Raw genomic sequence first — 22,405 nt, forward strand, 5'->3', positions numbered from 1 at the left:
TTTCACACATGGTGGTCACTACAGGCTATTTTCTTGTATTTGTGTCAGTGTTGATGGTATACTTGCATATAAACCACTACATTGGACACTGATGTGTCACTCCATACCATCCACCCACTCCAAAGGTGATGCTGTCCACCTAAGTGGACATGTAAAAACTATTTGAAAAGTACATGTTTAAAAAAATGAAATTCTCAAATCTTTTTTTCATGCCTAAAGATGAATAAAATACTTGAGAAAAAATCGTGATTGAGGTTGTCATTCATGCCTTTCATGCATGTTGTCATAATTCAATGCATGAAAGGGTCAATATGTAGTACAGCATTCAAACTCCAGTGGACTAATCAGGGGAAATTGAGATTTCAGTATCTTACCCAAGGATACTTCGACAAGCCACTGACCTTCCGATTAGCAAACAACCCGCTCCAGTTAGGCTCATATCATTATGGCCACCGACACATTATATTATGGATTTATTGTGATCCTGCCGTGGATCTTTATGCCTTAAGCAAAATACATCCTCAGTTGCACTGATGTCCACCAAATTGCAGAAAATTTCACTTCTTTACCTTCAAAAACTCCCACTACACCTGGAGTGTTCTGCACTTGGATGGATGAATGAGTTTTTCCTTCACTGTGGAAATGATCCTCCGCTCATCCACAGCTGCTGTCACCACTTCAGCGTTTTTATTCAACCACAGGAAATAAAGGTCGAAGCCCATGTCTGACTATAAAACAAATTTAAATCTGACTAGATTCACAACTAAAATAAAAATAGGGGGGGAAAAACCCATGTTTCCTTCTAAGAAACATCATTGTAAAATTCAATTTCTAACTTGTTGCATTTTGATGACAAGAGCTAAAAAAATAAAAAATTCAGAGGCAGTGATATATGAAGGGTTTTTTTATTTTTCATTTTTATGGGCATTAGGTTTAAATTATGTTAATAGGAACTTAGCTGCAGACATAAAAAAGGCAGTTTGAGGTTCTCTCCTGATGGGACATGTTGACCTACATAAACTATAAATCTTTGGCTCCATCTAGTGGAGTTGGTGAAAACATTCATTCATTTTTAGCCTTTGCTTTCAGCTTTAGAGATAATGAAAAATTGAATACATCTGTAACTTAAAATTGGTATTCCAAGCTACATGAAAATGAACAAACTTATTGAAATACCATTTGTCATAAGATTAAAGACTTACCATTTAGAAGAGCGGGGACTCCATATTGATATTACTTAAAAAGTAAACCTACTTTTTAATCTTCTACTTAATATTTTATTGATATAATGACATGTATTAATAGATATATGTAGGTGTATTATATAACAACTGTTTGAATGTCATTATTTGAAGAAAGACTGCAACCTGCAATCCCATTCAGCGTTAGAGAGGATTAAAATCCCCTCCAGGTTTAATACCTCAGTTTTTCTGGCACTTTTTACTTCCTAATATTAATTTGTGTCATTTCAGGATTGCTTTTAAATATATTTTAGATTGTGTTACAACTTTAGGCATCTATTCATGATCCCTTCATTGGCTTTAACTTTAGATTTGCATCGCCCTTTATTGTGAGACGTTGCTCGGTAGCTTGCAATCATTATCCTGATGAAAGGTGCGAATCGTGCTTCACCTTTGGACTGGTGACCTCAAATGATCTTCAAGCGGCCTTTTTGATTTTGAAAGCTGAATCAGCACCTGTGGGTGTTCTCACTTTCTGTGTGCGACTCATCTTGAGCAGATATCCTGTGTCAGCTTTCATTCTGGGTAAAGCTTTGTGTGGTGATAAGCAATAAAGATGATACACAGGCTTTACCTGGCAGATTAGCGCTCAGATTTTTATAACTTGCTTGGGAAAGCTTTATCCCTGTGAAGCCAGAACCAGGAAATTATACCAAAAAAGTCAGAGGGAGAAAAACAAAATGACACTGATGATGTCGAGATCACAGAAACTCAAGTATCTGACAGGACAGTAGCATGTTAACCCCGTAACCTGTAAGTGGAACAGTGTAAGTAATACTGCCAAATGAGTTCAAGCAGACGCCAACATAAAATGTAAGTGGCAGACTTTTGAACTTTATTCTCATTTTTGCAACACATTATTTATTTGTCATCATTATTCCAGTTATAATAAATGCATAACAACCGCTTCAGAACATGTTACTTGGACATATTTTGGACAAGAGAAACAGTGTGGCTGCCGCCTCGTTTTTCCCCTCCTCATTTATATACAAAGAGAAATATTTTGCACTAGATTAATCCTAACATTACCCACTCATTTGGGAGGGAAAATCATGCAGCAGAGCATCAATTCACCAAAAGATCAGAATATTGCTGAAAGAGGCTTTAGTGGGATATGATGAGAGTCGAAAAGATAATAAAAAAAAAGTTTGGCAATTCTCAAGCTGTCACAGTTTAGGCTAAAAGCGATGACACACACACACACACACACACACACGCACACACACATTATTTTCAAAAATAAAAAGTGCAAAAGGCAAATTCTCCACTTGGGATGATTTAAGAATTCAATGATGGCTGAAGAAAACCTTTTTCTAAACCCAGATCCAGTTTTGCAGATTCATAAATCATACTGTACAGAAGTTATTCAAAGTGCAAATATTCTGAATTGGCATAATCTGGTATATACACTTCTTTTTTCTTAATGACAAAAATAATAATTAAACAAAAAAAAAAGTTTATTTTTCTTTGTCCAGTCAGGCTCCATATTCAAGACGCAACAGCGTGTCCCCAGACTTCATCGCTGTCATCGCACTCACTGGAAGTCACAACGTCAGCTAACATTGATTTATTAAAAAAAGAAAAAAAAAAAGAAAAAGAAAAGAGTCAAGACTGAAAGCTTCTCACGCCATGAAAAGAAAGAGGAAGAAATCCTAAATGTAATCAGAAAAGCTGAAACCTCAGAGAGATCCGTGTGTTGGCTTTTGTCCGAGTCATGCAGGTCATGCAGAACCAGCTTGTCCAATAACAGCCATTTCACTCCCTGATGTCACAACTGGATCTCAGTCTCTGATGATTAAACTACTCAACTATGTCTACTTCATTATCACAGGACCTTACAGCCACAATAATCGTAGGTCGTTACAATTGAGTAAATTGCATAAGACTCGTGTATTTCAAGGAGTTTCTCCTCGAGCCTGGCATGTCGCTGCCCTCTATGTAAAAATGCTTATTATCGTTTTAAACTTCAACAGCACCGAAGCAGGAGATGCATACGAGGCCCGCTTTAGGGTCACTTTCTACTGATCTGACCGTAGCAGCCTGAAAACAAACTTTTCCCACCGAGCTCTCGCTGGTTAGTGCCTCTGTAGGAAACAGACACTGTTTTGAAGATGAAAAGGCAGCCGTTTCACTGCCGACCGAGACGAGGTGAACTTGTGCTGTGAAATAGTGAGGGTTGGGTTTTTTTGTTATTTTTTTTGTTTAACCCAGAAAAAATTAATTAATTAATTAATTAATTAATGAAAGCTTTTCATTTTTCTTTGATTCAAAAATGTTACAAAAAAAAAAAAAGGCCGAGTAATGATTGTTATTGAAGGGAAAGGAGATTTAAAAAAAAAAAAAAATCAATTCAGGAAATCTGCTGGTGCAAATGTTTCCATCGTTTCTAAGGGAAAGTCGCTGCAATGAAAAACAAGACAAACAAGAAGCTTTTATTCGAGTAATATCAGATGCACCGATATCAGCAGGTAACCCGTATCCGCTGATATTGGCTTTACTGACTGATACCAGGAATATCAGCAGATATTTAGTCGGTCACATGACTCAACCATGGAAAACTTCAAAGTTTTTCTGTTTTTGTTTTTTTAAACAGGGAAGCTCTGTTTATGACACAGAACACAGTAAAAGTAAAAACAGCATCAGTATGACTCATCAATTTATTTAGGTTTTCATACTGTAATTAATTGGTGGATAATGCATAAATATCGGTGGCTGTCATTCCCGATATCAGTCAATAGAGCCAATATTAGCCAATGCTAAGTTTCTGCCAGCACATCTGTTATCTGATATCGTTTTAATAAAAGCTTCTGGTTTGTCATTAAAGGTTTCAAGCTCTTCATCACACATGCAATGTGACATCATCAGTAAATATTTGCCAGTGACTGATATCAGTCCAGAGTGCCGTTATTGCTGATGCTAATTTTTGGCACCTGTATTATCTTAAATTATTACAATAGAAGATTCCAGTTTGCAATTTCAAACACCTTCCATTGGCTCAGAGCCCCAACTTAACTGACTGAAAAAAAGGAAAAAAAAGTTATATTATTTATTATATTTTGAGCCAATTCTAGCTAAGCAGAGCTTCGGTGTTCGGTTCTGAGTGCCCTTATAATGGAAACTGTTGCATAAATTTGATTTAAAGAAAATCTGAGATGACGAAAAAGGACTGGCACTGTCAAACTGCTATATCAGCGTTAAATTAAGACTTCATTATAACACCCTAAGCTTAAATAATATGGAATGGCAAAACTAGTGCTTAGTTCAAGCTCAAGAGAAGTTCATGAAACAATCAGGGAATTTTTAAACACACCGCTAGTATTATTTTAATGTTTTTGTTAAATAATTAATGTATTTCATGCTACTTTTAACTACATTATTTTAACATTAATGTGCCATGAATTCTATTCATTTTATAATAAAACCATATAAAGTAAACAGTGGTGTGTTTTAAAATTCCATGAGTAACTAAAAAGTCTGTCAGTTTGAATCCTTAATTCCTGTTTGTTTCAAGTGAGACAAACAAGGCTGTTGGAGGGGAAATCTGAATATCAAAGTCTCATAATGGGTTTTCACCTCCTACACGTTTTCTATTTTAAAATTCCAAATGTTACTTTATAGTCATGAAGGTTTTGTGATTCAGCTTTAAGCTGTTAACACTGCTGTCACCGCATGGCATGACATAAGCTAGCTTAGAACTGCCAAAGCTATTTTTATGTACATCCTACACTGTTTTGTTGTGCTTTGTGAATAAATGTTAACTCTTAAATTCGCCTCAGGCCAGGTTTGTGTGACACATGAGCTGGTCTGGTGTTTCCGTCACATGATCCAAGAGAACACAGTGTGAAAAGCTTTGAATCAAAGGAAAATGAAGTTGGGCCAGGGATGAGACGTGATCATCAAAGTCGGATTTTTCAGCTCAGCTCTGAAGCAGCTGCTTCAGAGTGAGTCGTGTTTTACTTTTAATGAAACTGGTAACTCTTTCTCCCTACATCTTTTCCTCCATTCCTTCCCCATCTCCTCTCTTCACTGCAAGGCTCTTTAGTCAGGTCATTCAAGGGGGAGGGAAGGACGTTCACATTGGAATGGAGCGGTGATGGCACGGAGAACCTGGAGGGAATGAATTCCAGTCATTAGGGGCGAACAGTGACAGTTATTTAACATGAGAACATATAGACAGGAAGTTGCAGATCAGATAAGTGCATCAGTACCACCTTTAAACTGCACATCTGTCCTGATGACCTTTATCTGGACACCATGTTTCTCCCACACTGTACAAACTGGCACTGTGAAGCTTCAGCATTCACGACCTTGAACAAAGAACCTCAGGGCTCGTGTGACTATGACTTCCGCTGACTAAATTGTGACACTTCCAAAGATAAGAGATGTTGTGACGTTGGCTCTAGATTTCAGCACATGGTGTAAAATGATCACTGAAACTCACTGTGGCGTGGTGCAGTAACTCTGTACTGGTCCCGTGTAGAGCCTGTGCTTTACTCCGAGTTGCCTACACGCTGCAGCTGTTTACTGTTTAGGCGGTGCCAAAAATATATGGACCAACCAGTTTGTGGGCTACTCTTACTTGTGTTGTTGTTGGCCCTTGAACCAGCCACAGAGCAGACAGAGGTTCTAACATAACCGGCTGAAGTGAACCCAGGAACACACAGAAGTGTCCACTGTTCAGCACACTTTTCAATCTATCAGCAGTAGCTGCGTGCTGCTGGGTTTTTGGAGAATGGTGCGTTTTTCTGTTTTTAAATGACGATCATCTGTAATTACATCACGAAAGGATTACCATGAATGGGGCTGTGTCTAATTTTAGAACTGACAAAGATCACCTGAGCTGAAGATAATAGCTATGTGCTGCTTTAAGCTGCGTTTAACTTGGAAAGCAACTCTCCTGTCTCGTTCTCTTCCAGGTACAGATCCTCTGTACGGGTGCAGCTGCTCACCAGGCTTTAATTCTGCAAAGTGGCCAATAGACTATGTGCACGTTAGCATATGCTACTTCCGGTGCGGAAACTCCTGTGGGGAGCTTTGTTTCCGGTGTCCTATTCGCGCCTTGTTTACGGTCCAAAACAAGTTACGCAAATGAATGAATCAAGCGGCGATTTACATTTCTATAGATGTCTTGGGCATTTACCCAATATATCTGTAAATGATGTTCATCGACTTGTCGATATTTTTCCCCCGCGCCTCAGAGCAAAAGAGAAAATGGATTCAAATGTTATATTTCTCAGCTGTCCCTCGTTTATCGCGGGTGTTATGTTCTAAAAAATAACCTGCGATAGGTGAAATCAAGTAGCCAATTTTATTTTTTGACGGTGCAAAACGTTTCGTGGACATCGTTGACATACAGTACTGCACTTCAGAGTCACACTGCTAGCGATCGATGCAGCGATTCTGTACTGTACAGGAGAGACATCACGGAGGAGATCGTCTGCAGCGATCAGGATGCAGGACACAATGTGATGTAAAAAAAAAAAAAAGCATGCAAACTTGCACTAAAAAAATCTGCGAAACAGCGAGGTGAAAGGTGAACCGCGTTATAGCGAGGGACCACTGTAATTTTGAAGGTAAGTCACAACATACCCTTCGTAAATACTAATGTATAGAAACCGTTACCAGCAATCATTCATTTTTTGTGTGGCTTTTTTCACGGTTTGTTAACATGCTGTGTAGGTGTGTACTTGACTAGCTGATATCGACATAACGGGGAAACATCTGGTTTGACTATTCTTCACCTGTAGTTTGAATGTTGAACATTTGCCTGTTTAAATCATAATAACTGTCACTATACAGAGATGTGCTTCTGAATGTGGACGATGTGTCTTCTGCTGCAGTAATGCAGTTCTGCTTGTGTTGAGTGATGTAAACAACTGATCGATCTAAACTCTTTAAACGTCAAAATTGATCATTAGATTTTTTATGACACAACAGTGGTGAGTGTTCCCACCTTCTGCTCTTTGTAACTTAACGCGATCTTTCCGTTTTCGAGTTTTGGACATGATTTTGGAGTATATCTTCGCAGTAGCGATTGACCGCAAAGTAAAGCTACCGGAAATGTACAACCCTACATCCGGTCTCAAACCAGGAAATTAGCATTTTCTCATGCACAGGGTCTATCAGTAGCAGCGAGGTGCTGAGACACATGTCACGAGTCTTGGCTGGGTTATTCGTTCACTCAGTTCCCACAGCTCACAGCCACAGGGGAAAAAAACTCTGCATGTAGGTCGACCAACAGTTCCGCTGACATGCCATGTCTTTACCACAGCCACCTGTCAGCTCTGCGCCTACCACATTCACGAACGAGACCCTGAAAGACTCTAGTCCTGACTTCATCTCATCAAACCTCCCCAGTTTAAGCTGGAGCTGTAAACCAAACACCTAGAAAACAAATGCAGATCTGAATACTTCACATACTGAAAAACTCTGATCCAGTTGAACAGAGCCAGCTCAATACAAAGATTTTGATACCTTTAGTAGAGGAAGAAGAGGCGTGTTCTATGAGATGTGGCCATGTTCTCTGACATATTGCGAACTTTTAGATAGTTCACAAAACCTCTGAAGAACAGCAGGAGACCTGTGGGAGAGAAAAGCATGAAGTCACTCTGACACGGAGGCTTTTTGGCTTTTAGGGACGATTACTGACTGCAGCGCACTCACCGAGCAGCAGGAAGATCCACCACAGCCAGTACTGACCGTTGAAGTAGCCAGTGAAGTAGTCTGAGAACTGGACACACACAGGAAGAGAGAGTTTGGCTTTAGTGTTATCAGAAGGAAACAATTGCTGTGTCTAATTTGCTCTTTATACAAAGTGACGCTCTCTCATAAAGTCCATTAAAAAATACGAATCCCACATCGATGAAGCCTGACCAGCAGTCATGTGCTCTCACACTATAGATAAAAAAAACAGTTATATGAGGACTGGGGATGGTATGAAATCGGCTTACTTTGACTAGTTTAAATGAAAATATTGCTAAATGTGTTGTGTGGAAAATGACAGCTGTGTATAAACAGGGCAATCTCTGAAAACAGAAATATGACATTAAAAAAAAAAAAAAAAAAAAAAAAAAGACACACACACACACACACACACACACACACACACACACACACACACACACACACAGGTAACAGCATGAGTGTGCAGACATTAACACAGGATGCAGTTAGCATTGTTTTTAAGTGTGTTTAATGTCCCCCTGTGAGTTCTTCCGCAGCAGCAGCTGCAGTTCTATCAGACGCCCAAATCAGACTTGCTCTCGACATCTCAACCTACAACAATGAGACAGGAAGCACGGGCGTCACAGGTCCTGAGCTTACTCTGAACAGCTCTCAGGGCTCTGCTGGCCTCTTGGCCACGTCATTCCTGGGGGAGGTTTTTTAATCCCAGTGAGACTTTTGACCTTCACAAATGAAAAGATATGATAATAACAACAACACTCTGCAAACTTCAAAGACATGTGCAAAGGAAATGAAACATCACAAATACCGCCACCAACTTAAGAGCTTTTCAGCTGCAGCTCCCAACTGATATAATAATGCTCCTTCTACTGCGAGCACAATTAAACTCTCGCCTGTAGACCACATTAGACTTAGTCTTTGTCAACCCAACTGATGAAACTTCCAAACAACAAAGACTATTACAGATTTATGTCAAACTTTCGCGTTTCAAAGCCAGTACATCAGAATGACTGAGGATGCAGATCAGCAGGTCGTCTGCTCAGTAGCACGAGCTGATTGTTTGCCAGAGGCTGGTAATGGTATGAACACTGTATGTGCCTCTGCAGTAGTAGTAGTAGTAGTAGTTGTGCACAGAGGAGCAGAGCGTATGACATTGCCATTTTCCCCCCATTACCTACTAACCCTGTGTTTAACATCAAAGGGCTATGAACACCCTTAGACAAACTATGCAGGAATGGTGATTTGGAGAGAGTGCGTAAAGGACTCAGAGTGTCTGACAGAGAAACCTCATTTAGTTCACGGCTTGGCAGCAGTACGGTCCAAAGCCCTCAAGGTCAAAGTCTTTGGGTCTACGACACTGAGACTCGTCCCCAAAAAGCTAATCCTGTAGCACTGCTCAGAGGTTCACGTGGTTGTATAGGAATTTCTTTTATTTATGTATTGATCACATTATTTTATTGTATAATGCCTTAGTGCCACTAGATTTTAACATGTCTCACACTCATACAGTTAGACAGATGGTGGGGGTCTGGTAAGGAAGTTGGATGAAGCAGACAACTCCACAGGAAGAATCTTTTCTCTCTTTGAGGACTCTGGGAGGTAGCAAGGGAGTGTGAACCTTAAGGTGTGAAACAGCTGTGTACTGCCTTTTGTTCCTGGAGAAGGTATTTAACTGAGAGCCATGTTAGACTCAGTGAGACTCTGCTGACCGTCTGCCCCACGATCATGCAGGCTCTCCACCAAGCTTGGTTTTCTGTTCTTTGTTTGTGATTAAAGAATGTTAGCTACCGCTCACCGCTTGTCTGCAGGCTTTATTTAATGGAAAACATCCACAACATGGTGTAGCTGTAGGAGAATAATATTCAAATGTTCAGTAATGGCTCCATTCTCATTCACTTAGATATAAGTTTAAAAAAAACAAACAAACTGCACAGATTCTTTCCAAGATTGCTGCTGAGTTGCCCAACTTTTCGTTAAACCCTGATCCTCGTGTGTAACACTGACCTCCATCGTTCAAACACAACAAACAAACAGTGGAAAAACATACCCTCACAATGAGAATCCACTTGATGAGGGAAAGGCCGAAGCCGCAGATGGCCCCATAGCGCCCCGCAATGGTGTTGGTCAGACAGAACGACAGGCAGAACCCGATCCAGTTGAACAGGAAGGCCACTGAAGGAACATCAGGAAGACTTGTTTTTATTTGGGCATCTAAGTGACTTTTATTTTGAAATCAGCAGTGGATTTTTTTTTTTTAATTATATGTTAAAAATCTAAAAGTAACAACAGTCTCAGTGGATTTGAGCGTCTCTCTAAATGTTTATCCACTGAATTATGAGTGAGACTCGAGGGTTAATTCATCTGTTATCAGCGAGTCACGTGCTGTTTTACGAGTGTGTTGCAATCTGGGCAAAGCAAACAGCGCTGCTACCAGGTCTCTTTACTTTGCACATAAATAAGTAAACAAAAGAAAACACGAGACTCACTAAAAAAGGCCAACATGAAGATCCCGTCGTTACCCACTCGGAGCTGATCGGCGTCACTGAAGTCGTCTCTGGGAGGGAAGTCATCATCCTTACACGGACACACACAGACGTACAAATGTTATATTATTTTAAAAGTCATAATGTATTTTGGAATTAGTAAGTCACCTTAACAATAACCTTTAAAGTGCTGATATAACGTGCCCAGAGCATAAATTCAAGTTAACTGAAATGCAGTTTTACTTGTTCTGAATGGGAAGACTCAGAGCTGGTAGAAATAAAGCCTTTCAGCATTTATTTTGGTCCCGAGTGTCACAAGCGTGGGGTAGTCAAGACAAACATTTTCTGGTATGCTTTGAGGTAGGGGTGGGCGATATAAACGATATACGATAGAAACGATATAAATTTGGCCAACGATAGAGATTTTGACTATACCGCTCTATCGCGATAGCGCATGTTAATGATGTCATCAAGCTGCGCCTGTTTTGGTCGAAAGCATCGCAGTGGCTACAACCATTATCATCTGCAAATTATGCCGACAGTCATAGCAAAGAGATGAAGCACTTGTGAAATATGGGGAAAGCCAAAAACTGCGCTTCCTCCACTTCCGTAACATTGATACATTAATGTTGAATTCTCTCGCAGCTGCTCTATTCCCATGTTGTTGCAGTATATTAATAACTAACATTGTATTGTTGATGAATAATCTCAGTTGTTCTCCTGACTGAAGTTTGGCCCGTGTATAGCATCCTGCTATACGATTGCATTTGTCCCTGACCACCAGAATCCCTCACGTTAACTTTTATTGAGTGGAAGAAAAGTTGGGGTTCATCCTCCAGCTTCACTGTGCTAATGTTATGCTAACATACATGGTACAACATTATATACCAGGTAGTCCAACTTCAGTAACCCTGCAAACGCCACTGCTGTTTAGTTTTCTGTCTTCATTTATGTCGGAAGTGGTAGCAGAGCTGTACGTTTTAATTAGTTTCAAAAATCTCTCAGTCAGAACATGGTATGTCATGTTTTTAACTCTTTAACTCTCAGTGTTCGTTTGACTTTGGGACCTGAAGGAGACTGAGTTTTGGACCCAGATTACTCCGCGAAGCTCCTCACTACGGCAGCTGTAATGCTCTGACAATCCATCAAGCAGTGCGGCTTACCAAAGTTGTACTAAAACATTTTTTAACAGATTTCTGCTCGCCAAAATCGGTTCGAGGTCAGTAAGCACAACCAGAATTCATACATAAGGCACACTCTCGATTTTTGAGAAAATTAAAGGATTTTAAGTGTGGCTTATAGTGTGGAAAATACGTTATACAGAAGAAAAGAATATATATCGCGATATATATCGTTACTGCACGTGCTTCAGATTATATCGCGATATGAATTTTAGGCTATATCGCCCAGCCCTACTTTGAGGTGAACCACACCCAGACCAAAGACCAGTAACCACAAGAATGTTTCAGTGGAAGGACTTTAACCCAAGAATAATAAGAGGGGATCTGAGAGGGGCGACCGTGTGTGAGCAGGGCTCCTTACCCGTGGCATCACCTCCACTGCTGAGGCAGCCATGGCAGCTGCTTTGGCCTTCTCTGCTTCATCGTATGTGGGCAATGAGGTGGCAACGCTGTAGGGTGGAGGCACAGGGAAGTCACCTCGGAAACTCGTCTCTGTTGAGAGAGAGGAGGAAAAGAGTAAGAAAAAGACAGAAAGCACGCAGGATCAAAGCGAAGCTGTGCACTTCCTATAACGCTCTGAGACCGTCCTGGAAACTAAAGTGACTCAAAGCTACAAACACTCCAAACAGTCACCACAGAGCTGCAATCAGACCAAACTCTGTGTGCAATTAAAGTCAAATTAGTACCAGGTGGTGCTGCAGCATTTGCTCCCAAGTCGATGGAAGCGTATGGAGGTGGTGCCGTGTCCACTGCCTCCCCCTGAGTCCTCACGCCCGACGCTTCCCCTGCCGCGGGGACTGGGGTCGGGCTCACCTGAGTCTGACTCTGGTCCTGGCCGGATGTGCCGGGCTGGGCTGTGGCAGAAGTGCACGGCTGTGGCTCGCTGGCGCCGGCCTCCGAAGAGTCGTCCTCATTGTGCAACTGAATATAACAAGAAGCAGATCATCAGCCAAAACCAATGCTGCTGCTCGAGGGGAATGCACACATGCACACACTCTCGTCCTACATCTCTGAAAGACTTGAGAAGAAAGCACCAGAGTGTTGGCAGTTTCAAAGTCTGAAAACTCCAATTCTTCTGACTGCATGAAAACAGCTGCCAGTCAACTGAAATAACAAACCAGAAAGCAAAAGATTTCAATATTTTCAATATTAAAGAGTCGGACATTTGTAGTGCTTGCTGTGGTATGGACTATTTGCTGGAAAGTTGTGGCTAAAGGGGGCAACACTTCAAAGTGGATTTTTTTTACTTTTTGGTGACCTCAAAAAAGCAGCAAATGCCAGTCCTCCAGAGAAAATGTATGGAGTCAGGATGTTAAATCCGTGCATAGCTACTAGTTTTCTAACTAAAATGAAAATTTAGAGTAATCAACTAGTGTAAAAGTAAGATAACACCCAGAGTGTGTGGCTAACATTAGCTCTGATAGCACTACAAATTTAATATTGGGCACATGTGAGTTAGTTCTGACACTGCATACATACAAACAATCCAAAAACAGCTACACTATGCTAACTGTATGTTCCATCTTGCTTACCACTTCACATTTATGTCTGTTAGCACTGGGAAGCATTGCCAGGGCACCCACACCACTGCTTCGGAACATGATGGGTGCTGACATTAATAATTAGTTATGCCTTTAGCCCTTTCAAAAACACAGATAAAGTTAAATACTGTATTACCCCAGTGAAATGTGATTACCACTATATAGGAGACTTTCTTAGTGGTGGCAGGTTCCATTATTCTTGCTTAGTTCTAATTCCTTAGCTAAGCATTACAGATTAATCCTTGGTCTTTACCCTTTGGCATCTGTCAGAGCTGTACTCAATGAAAGCTAACACAATCTGAACCCTAAAGAAAGAACTGCTACAGTATGTAGAGGCTTAAGAAATGTTCAATTACAGTGATATCCTTAGCCTGCATGTAAGGAGGAGTAAAATCAGTAAGAGCAGCACGATTTGCCCTAAGCAGAATGTTTGACACAGCAAGCACAGATACATAAAGCCACATCAATATGTCAACAGAGGAAGGTCTCTGGAAAAGTGATCTACATGTAATAAGTTAATGACAGACCATGCGACATCTGAGAGGGTCATCTACAAGCCTAAGCAGATTTTTTTTGTCAGGTCTTAGAGCCAAACACCTTCTGAAATTACAGATGATGGTTACAGTATAACCGAGAGGGAATCACCTCCGCCCCTCTGTTCCAAAAGGGCATCCATGAGAAAGTTCAATCTAGTCAGCTCCTGGCCAAAGGCATAAGATTGTAGTTTTAGAATTAACTAAACTACATGTAACTTTAAGGACAGTGCTACGTGACCCAGGATTGGCAGGATAACCTGACAGACTCATTGTGCGTCAGAATGCTGATAACCCAAAGAATAACAAAAGCTGTCTCAAGGTGGTTAAGCAAGTTTAGCTTGTTTAAAGTCTAAGAACAAATTCCCTAAGAGCACAGTAAAGTGCCTGTAATCAAAGAGGCAGAACCACAGGAAAAACACTGATCTAAGTTGAGCTGACAACTTTCACAATAATCCTCAGTTCTTGATTTTCATCATCAATATAATTATTGTAATAGCAATAGTTTGGGTGGATCACTATACCGCTGTTCTACAGGACCGTGTTTATATTAAAAACAGCAGAGCAATCGAAAGGTCCTATATATTTCCACTGGTCACTTTGCACGTCAGTGGTGACGTCACCACAGTTCTGTATCTTTTATACCAGCGATAATATAAGAGAAGTGAAAACCAAGAAGTGAAGAAATTGCAGGCTTTTTTTTAAAAGATTTTCCTCAGAAAGACAAACTTGCAACATTTCTCCGTATATGCTTCTGTACTGATAGATCATTGAAATGGTGGTAAAAATCACCACAATGGTCAACTCGTGTCTTCAACCTGCAAACAAACTCAAGAAGCACATCACCCGCCTGAAACGACACCTTGCACCAGCAGATTTAATGATAGTTTTGTTGCATGGTGCCATTCACTAAGGTGAGAGCCCAAAACTCCCATGGCCCACGAATGTTTAGGTCCAATCCCCTTGTTGAACCTTCATAAGGTGTAAATGGAACTGCAATTTGCCAAAAGTCAGTTGGAACCTCATTTGTCACATATGCATATTAGGTGGGACAGCCATGCAAAAAACAAAGAAAAAAAAAACCCCAAACACAAACCTAGTATACTGCGTGCTGTCTTTTCAGCAACTTAAATTGAACTCAACATACAAAAGTATGATGTTGAAGACTAAGCTTACAAAAAGTACAATTATTGATGAGATTATGATCTGTGTGATTGACACAATCTTGAATTTAATTTTAAATGATCACAATCGTCAGTAAACAGTTACAGTGATACCTTTAGTTGGGTGAACTGGTATGCTGTTCTGCTGACTTGTGTTGATCTAATAGGCAATACAACATGCTTGCCTCTAATGTCTGAGCCAGATACAGTCACCAAGTTTACAGTTAGCAAGAGCAGATTGATTTGATGTCACTGCAAAGCTTGAGGCAGTTTGGGTTTGACATTCAGCTTCATTACATGTCAGATTTATCAATTAGAAATATTGACTAAGCATGTGCCGATATCAGATTTTTACTTTAGGATTGTAAAGGTTTAAAAAAAAAAAAAAAAAATTACAAACGCAGCATGTCATGATTTTCACTTCATGATTATTGTACTGAAAAAAAATCCTGATTAACAAAATGATTGCTTTATATGTAAAAAGAAAAAAAAGGCGGCAAACTTTAGTTGCCTTGTGACGCTTGAAGCTATGCAAGTTTTCATTTGAAACTCATTTTGACTCTGCGTCAGCAGGACTGAATTCCACAATTCTGATAATCTGCTTAAAATGATGTTTTTGAAAGGTGATTCTACCATTTGAAACCTTTTCCATGAAGTAATGGTGGTTTTCGAACAGTGGTAAAACACCGCGACAAACAGGGGAAACACCCTTTGTGATAAGTAATGATATCACGCAAGTTGAAAAGCCAGAGGTGACTAACAAACCTAAATAGCTTCTTTAATAAGCACAGTCACAGTGAAATCTGTTGGTTTACCACACCGATAGACTTCTGAAAAACTAAGATCTTGGCCGTCCCAACCGACTTTTGAACCTCCACCAGCGCTGGGTCAGCAAACAAGGCAGGGAAGTGAATGAGCGGCTGACGACTGGCTCAGAATCAAGGACAAAGCATAACTGCACCCCCACGCAAGCACAGGGGATTACATAAGATCTTAACAACATAGCCACAAGCCTCCTCATGTGTCCAAATACACCCGAACATCACAGCAGCAGTGCCCCATACCTGTAGTATTATTTAGAAAGGAAACAGAGCAAGAGATGACAGTGTAGGCATACTGTGATGAACACTGGGTTTTCTATTAGTATATTTTTTGTTTGTTTTCACAAACCACAATATCAGATAACTTATCCGTTTGGCCACATCCAAGCCATCCTTGAGAATCCACTGTATTGTGCTAGAGTTTCAAAAAAAAAAAAAAAAAGGAACTTGGTGTGAATCGCTGCTTTGTTCAGGGCTGAAAAGTTAAAAAGGACATTGCTGATTTGCCTTGGCTCATACCGAATGCTGTGGGATTATCAACCATAATACCAGAATACAAGGCACAAAGCATACTTTATCTCCCAAGGTTCATAGCTGACTCCAAAGTTTTACCAACACTGCTGTTACAATACATTAACAGGAACAATACATTAAGGAACAAACTCCACATGCTTAGGCCAGTTCAACCAAAGAAGCCATACTCTGAGGCTGGCATCCATTAATGTCTTTGACTAACAGTAGTAGCATTAGTTTTTCCCTGCATTACTATAGAATTTTATGATTCTGCGAAGACATAATATAAGTCATATTTCTAAAAAATTAGTTCGTTAACACTTATTTGTCACCGTCATTCCTTTCTCTTGATTCGTACCAGCCCTTTAAGCTGCGGTTTAAGCCGGAAATTCAGCTTAAAAAAAATACAACCAGAGGGAAAAAAAGGCCCTCTTACCACATTTAATATGAGCCAGCTACTAAATCCCTATGCTAACCACTTAACTTACAGCTAAGCTTCTCAGAATTTACGCTGCCAAAAACCGTGTAACTACACCTCTGTTTTAATGTACACATGTAACTACAAGTTAGAGAGTGTATTTTATGTGTGTAACGCTGTTAAAAGCATTTTCACTTAAACGGCCTTCGTGACTACTCTTGGCTGGCCAGCCAGCGGAAGTGGCTAATCAAAGGCTGGGTACCATAGCAAAACCAATTTAGGGGAAAAACACAACACTTGTGAAAGTTTGCTTCTTTTTTTTACGGCTTTTTGTCTGTCCCACATAACGCATTTTAAATAGTCAATACAAACAATAAGCATTCATTTTTTTGGCAAGGGCCTGGTGCCTGTGACGGGTGGCAGGCCGAGCTATCAAACGGTGTTTTGATCAGCTTCCACTCACCACTTGGTATCGGCTCGCTGGGTCCATCTTCGACAAGGTTCAGCTGGCTAAACGAGCCAGGCGATGAGAACTATCAAAAAAAATAAGACTTGGGTTTACTCCGATGTGTGAGTCACGGGCAAGAAATGTTGATTCCAGAAACAACGCTGAAGAACCGGATTCTGAGCGACGAAAGAAATGGCTACAACCTACAATGTATTCACAGAAAAATACCGTTCTGTGTAAAAACCTTCACCCACTTTCAAGCTAGTCTAAAGATGTCACACTTCCGGTTAAATATTTCAAACTAAAATGTATATAATCGGTATTGCGCATTAATGTTATTATTACTATTATCGTTGTTGTATTCATCAATGCATATATGATCTTCTATTTATCTAATTTACCTTACGTTTACACCTAAGCTAACAACCATATATTAGCATTATATTTTCAGTGTAAGTATAAAAAAGGTACAATTAATATAATATTAATATCTAATGCACTTGGTTTCTATCCGCGCTTGCTTTTAGCTGAATTGTTAGGCAGTTAATCTGTTAGAAATTCTTGGGAATGTGATGTGTTACTGTCTTTTAATATTATTCAGTTCATAACGTTTTAATATGGCTGTTCTACTGTCTGTTTTACTTTTTCTGTACCATTTCAGATGACCGTCAACGCTCGCTAGACGCTTTATTTTGAAGGCGACTTCCTCTTGTTCCAATTGTCCTTCGACCAATTGACTCCTTCCTCGGTGGGTTGATCTCAGATTTCCAAGGATTGAGAAAGGGTGATGACGCAAATACAAAAATAAATAAATAAATTTGACGAGAGAAACCACTAGGTGGAGCCAAATTCCTCTTTTATCTCTGAACCACAACGACCCATTTCCATCCATAAAAAACACCAAAATTTTAACACCATCCTGTTGCATGACTAAAAACAAGGTGAACATAAAATAAGATCGTTATTCATTTTCACCAAAAACCCTGGAAACGTTATTGCTGCAGTTTAAGAAGTGAGATCCCTCCTTGTTTAACACAAATAAGCAGGCCCTGAGCTATCAAACACCCCTATCAATAATATAGATATCATCTCTGGTATTGGTATTGCATCGATACTGGAGCAATAGGAGCGATACTTTGTTTCAATCCTCTACGTTTAATACACTGAATTGTGTTAAATAAATTGTTGGTGAGTCATCTCATCAATCATGACACACTGGTCTTCCTTACATAGACTACATAAATATCGGTATTGGTATTGGCATTACTGACTCTGTACTTACTTGGTATTGGATCGATACCAAAATTTGCAGTACTGCAAAACACTATCAAACACATGCAGAGAGCAACCTTAGATAGATTTCACCCTCTTTGCTCCAGGCTGGGAGTGCATTTTAGACAGCTCACTGTTTAACAGAAACATTCCACTATCCCCACCATCAAAAATCATGTTAAAATATATGTGTGTGGATATGAGCAGAGGGGAGGCGGGGTAAACTCTTTACCTCCATTCTCAAGTTTACTCCGTCATGTGGTCTCGCCTCCCCAGATAATCCTGGATCAGCATTGGATTGGATCAGTGCATAACAGGCTCTGGTTGATACCTCTATCAATGCAAGTGCTGGAGTTTCAAGGATAAAGCACAAACAGCTTCAGATACTGTTGCAGGGTGACTTAAAAGCAGTAGCTTGGTCTCTCGTAGAAGCCTAGCAGACCAGAAGGCATCATTAAAACAGAGCACTGAGGACAATTTGAGTCCAAATCCTCTTTTGATACATTGTTGATAGATTTTTTTCCCCTCTCCAAACTGCTATACGTGCATTTTCCCTCCACACGTATCATTTTTAACCAAAGTGACTGGCTCTGCTGCACTTAACTCCACATCACTACATCTGCCCTGATCTGTTGCATTATTACATCATTGCTGGATTTGCCAAAAAAAAAAGCAAAAAAAGGTTAAACAGAGCGAGCAAAGAAGGCACGGAGGGGTATTGATGAAAGGCTCTTCTTGAATTAAATATTAATCCCATTCACTAAGAAGAGGGATTATTGTAGTACATGTATCAGTTAAGCGACTCATGCTGAGAGAGAAAGGGGATGGAGGGAGTGGGAGAGGTTGGAGAAACTTGTGAAAAAGGAAAAAAAGGGGGGGGGGTGTAGAAGCATCATAGAGGTTTGGGCCCTGTGCAAGGCGATTAGCAGCGTTAAGGATTGAACTTGCAGCAGTGATGGATGAGTTCTTGTCTACACCTTTACTGCAGCAGCAGACCTGCATGAGAGTGAAAAACACTGGAATTCATTTGCCCAGCTCGCTGTTAGAACCCCACTTTTAGAGTCAATAACAGCCCTTCAGGACATCCATCACTGACACACACCCACACCTACCCACACACACACACACACCACCATCCCCACCGCCGCTGCACAGTTGGGATGTTGTTACTTGGCAACATCATTTCAAGGTAAATAGGTGCTATAAAAAGGTGTTATATAAAGAAACGGTGGGCATCTCTGTCAGATACTGCAGCTTTTCAGCGTGGCAGAGTCCCTCTCATGCCCCTGAAAGCTTTGCTGTTTCACTGGAGGTGAGCACTTTGTTAGATGCTGATGGAATCGTGCATCACAAGGGGAAGACATCTGTTTAGTTTCGCGAGGATACAAGCAGCAATTTAATTGCCAAGCTGCCGTGCATTTGGGGCTGAATTTGCATTTTATGTGCGGAGAAGTGGCAATACAGGAAGGTTTTAATATACTTCCAAATACGATGTATGCACTGTGAGAAGAATTGTTCATAATTCTTGAGCATATTTCATCTGAGGAACGCAATGAAAGTTATTTACAGGGTTGTGGGGTGTGTTTGTGTGGGAGGGAATCTAAAAGGCGACTCAAACAACAATTTAAAATTGTGTTATCTAAACTTGCCAAGTAGGAGAGAAGTTCCTGTAGGTGTAAAACCACTGTTAAAGCCATAGCTAAAACTCCCGAGGTGCATTTAAGCAAGGACTCTCCATTAAACTTCTGTTTTAAAATGTGCAATAGGTTATTAATAAAATAGACATGACAGTGAACACAAAGAGATTCAGACATTTTGGTGGGCTACTTACTAAACTCAGAGGATAGAAACAAAGTATCAGTCCTATCGTGCTACTATCATTCCGATACCAATACCAATGTTGGTATTGATACCATTTGGATTGATTTGCCCATCTTTAGGGCCCACCCAATCATAAATCTTCAATTTAACCAACAAACAAGAGAGAGTGATGTATTTCCTTGAAAATGTGATTCAAAAAATATGAATAACACAGGCTGTTGACTGTAACTTGCTAAGGCCAAATTATAGACCTTAAATTGTAAAGACTGATGTGTGACCCACCTGCACTTGTAAATAAAGTTCAATACAATAGGAGTAAATTTGGGTCACAGTAATGAGTAATATCACAAACTAACCACCTCTTATTACTAGACTGAATTCATTTTTATAGAAATAAATACATTTATATAAATATGTAACTGCAGACACTTGTAAGTAATTTCAGTGTGAACTTCTGTTAATACTGTAGCTCTTCTAGTATTGTGTGCAGTACCTTTGCACCGCTCCACACTTTGGCAATTCACTACTCTGACATGTGGCGCTAACTTTGGTAAAAGTACTGAGAATAATGACAGTACAGTTTTGGTTTTGATATAAAGCTTTTTTACCTGAATACTCAGAGAGCTGTATACAACTTCCCTCATTCACCCAAGCACCATTTTCTGCACCTAAGTTCCATCTGTCTAATAATCACACTCTGATGCTTACTAGGAGCAACTTGGGATTCAGTATCTTGGTATCCAGACTGGCCCAGGCAGGGGTTGAACCACCAACCTTCGGATTAGTGGATGATCGGCTCTAGAAAGTGAGCCCAGGCTGGTGTTTGACTTATTTGACTTACTTTAAAGGTATTGTAGGTAATGCTGTTTTAAAATTTCACCACCTGGGGGCAGTGTTTGACCAGAAATTTCTAGTATTTTTTGCCCATTCTGGTTGTAAGACACAAAAGGCAGTGTTTGGCGTGAGAGTAAGGGGGATGACGGTGCAGTGGTTAGTGCTCTTGGCTCAGTGTTGCTTCACTGACTGAAAGTACTGAATTTCAACCTCCTAGTGGGCTGGCACCTGAGTTTGTAGAGAATTTTGACTGTAAGAAGCAGAAGAAAATGGTTCGATCTAAGAACTATGAAAAAAAAAAAAAAAACAGTTCCAGTCACCCTGTTATTTTCTTTTAGTGGCCCTAATTTTTCTTTTACATGCTTCCTGCAGAGACATGAGTAAGTTAATTGAGGATAACAGGGAAGGACTGGCGACCTGTCCCCCTAAGCTTGATGACAGCTGAGAAGCCATTGCTCCTACCTGGTATTTGCATGAACTCACCAGTCTAAAAGAAACATGCATTTCTTTGGTGCTGACTGTGGCAATGACCAACATTGTTTATTATTGTCTCCTTACTTCAGACAATGAATCGTAATTAACAATAATTCATACGCTTCCTGCTGTTGTGCCACATGTATAAACGCGCACAACTCTTTTGCTGTGGGAGATCCTTAGAGGAAAGACTCCTACAAACAGCTGTAAGCAAACAGCTCATCAGCTCCTCTTCTTTTGTCAAAACCACATTGCACACCCACATGTGTCTCTTTTAATAACATTTGAATACAGCTCTGTGTGTGTGTGTGTGCGCGCGCAAAGTACAAACTAGCCTGTATTATGTACACGCATTACAGTTTTTTCCTATTGAACCACTGATTCTCTGACTTCCATGTAATCCAACTTCATACCTTACTTACATAATGTATCACATTTATAATGTTTGCATCAGTAACCTGGTTACTGAAATGTGATTCTTACTCAGCAGTGTGGGAAAGTGAATTACATGATCAGAGCTTTAAAAGCATACTCAGGTTATATGAGAGAGAGCCCCATGCCCCCCCCACACACACACACACACACTTCTTGGCACCCCTCTAGCTGCCGGTGCCCTGGGTGCTGTCTAGTTGGACTTTGCCAACTGGCCCTGCAAAAACTTGGACACAGCTTGATGCCGCTTCAGGCTGGAGCTCAGGTTTTAAAAATACAAAATCTTCCTTTTGGGAACAATGTATTATTATTATTTTTGGTCTAATACACTATATCTTTGTTTCTTTCAAGATCCGAAGGAATGTAAATATTTTATTTAAAATCATTTATTTAGAAGTTTCATAATGGCCAAGAACATTGTCGAGGCTTTGATAAGGGTGGACCGCAGTGACTGAAGCTCCTGTAGTGATAATCATTTATCAACAGGGCGCTTTAGTTGTTGAATACAGCAGCAAACTTATGTATGACCAGGGAATTTAGAACAAA

The 22,405-nt window shown here is 40.2% G+C and overlaps 1 protein-coding gene across 1 annotated transcript; it reads right to left on the minus strand.

Annotated features, from left to right (window-relative positions):
• Positions 1-2,048: 2,048 nt before the first annotated feature.
• ndfip2 (Nedd4 family interacting protein 2) lies at positions 2,049-17,302 on the minus strand. Its single transcript, XM_084921130.1, has 8 exons — positions 17,042-17,302; positions 12,276-12,510; positions 11,951-12,081; positions 10,412-10,499; positions 9,973-10,097; positions 7,905-7,971; positions 7,716-7,821; positions 2,049-5,348 (listed from the first exon to the last, which is right to left on the minus strand). The coding sequence occupies exons 1-7, from the start codon at positions 17,066-17,068 to the stop codon at positions 7,718-7,720; spliced, it is 777 nt and encodes a 258-aa protein (XP_084777256.1). The 5' UTR covers positions 17,069-17,302; the 3' UTR covers positions 2,049-5,348; positions 7,716-7,717.
• Positions 17,303-22,405: the final 5,103 nt, after the last annotated feature.

The sequence above is a fragment of the Perissodus microlepis genome, chromosome 23 (genome assembly GCF_051167445.1).
Source record: "Perissodus microlepis isolate ML-2025 ecotype Zambia chromosome 23, ASM5116744v1, whole genome shotgun sequence".
NCBI classification, from domain to species: domain Eukaryota; kingdom Metazoa; phylum Chordata; class Actinopteri; order Cichliformes; family Cichlidae; genus Perissodus; species Perissodus microlepis.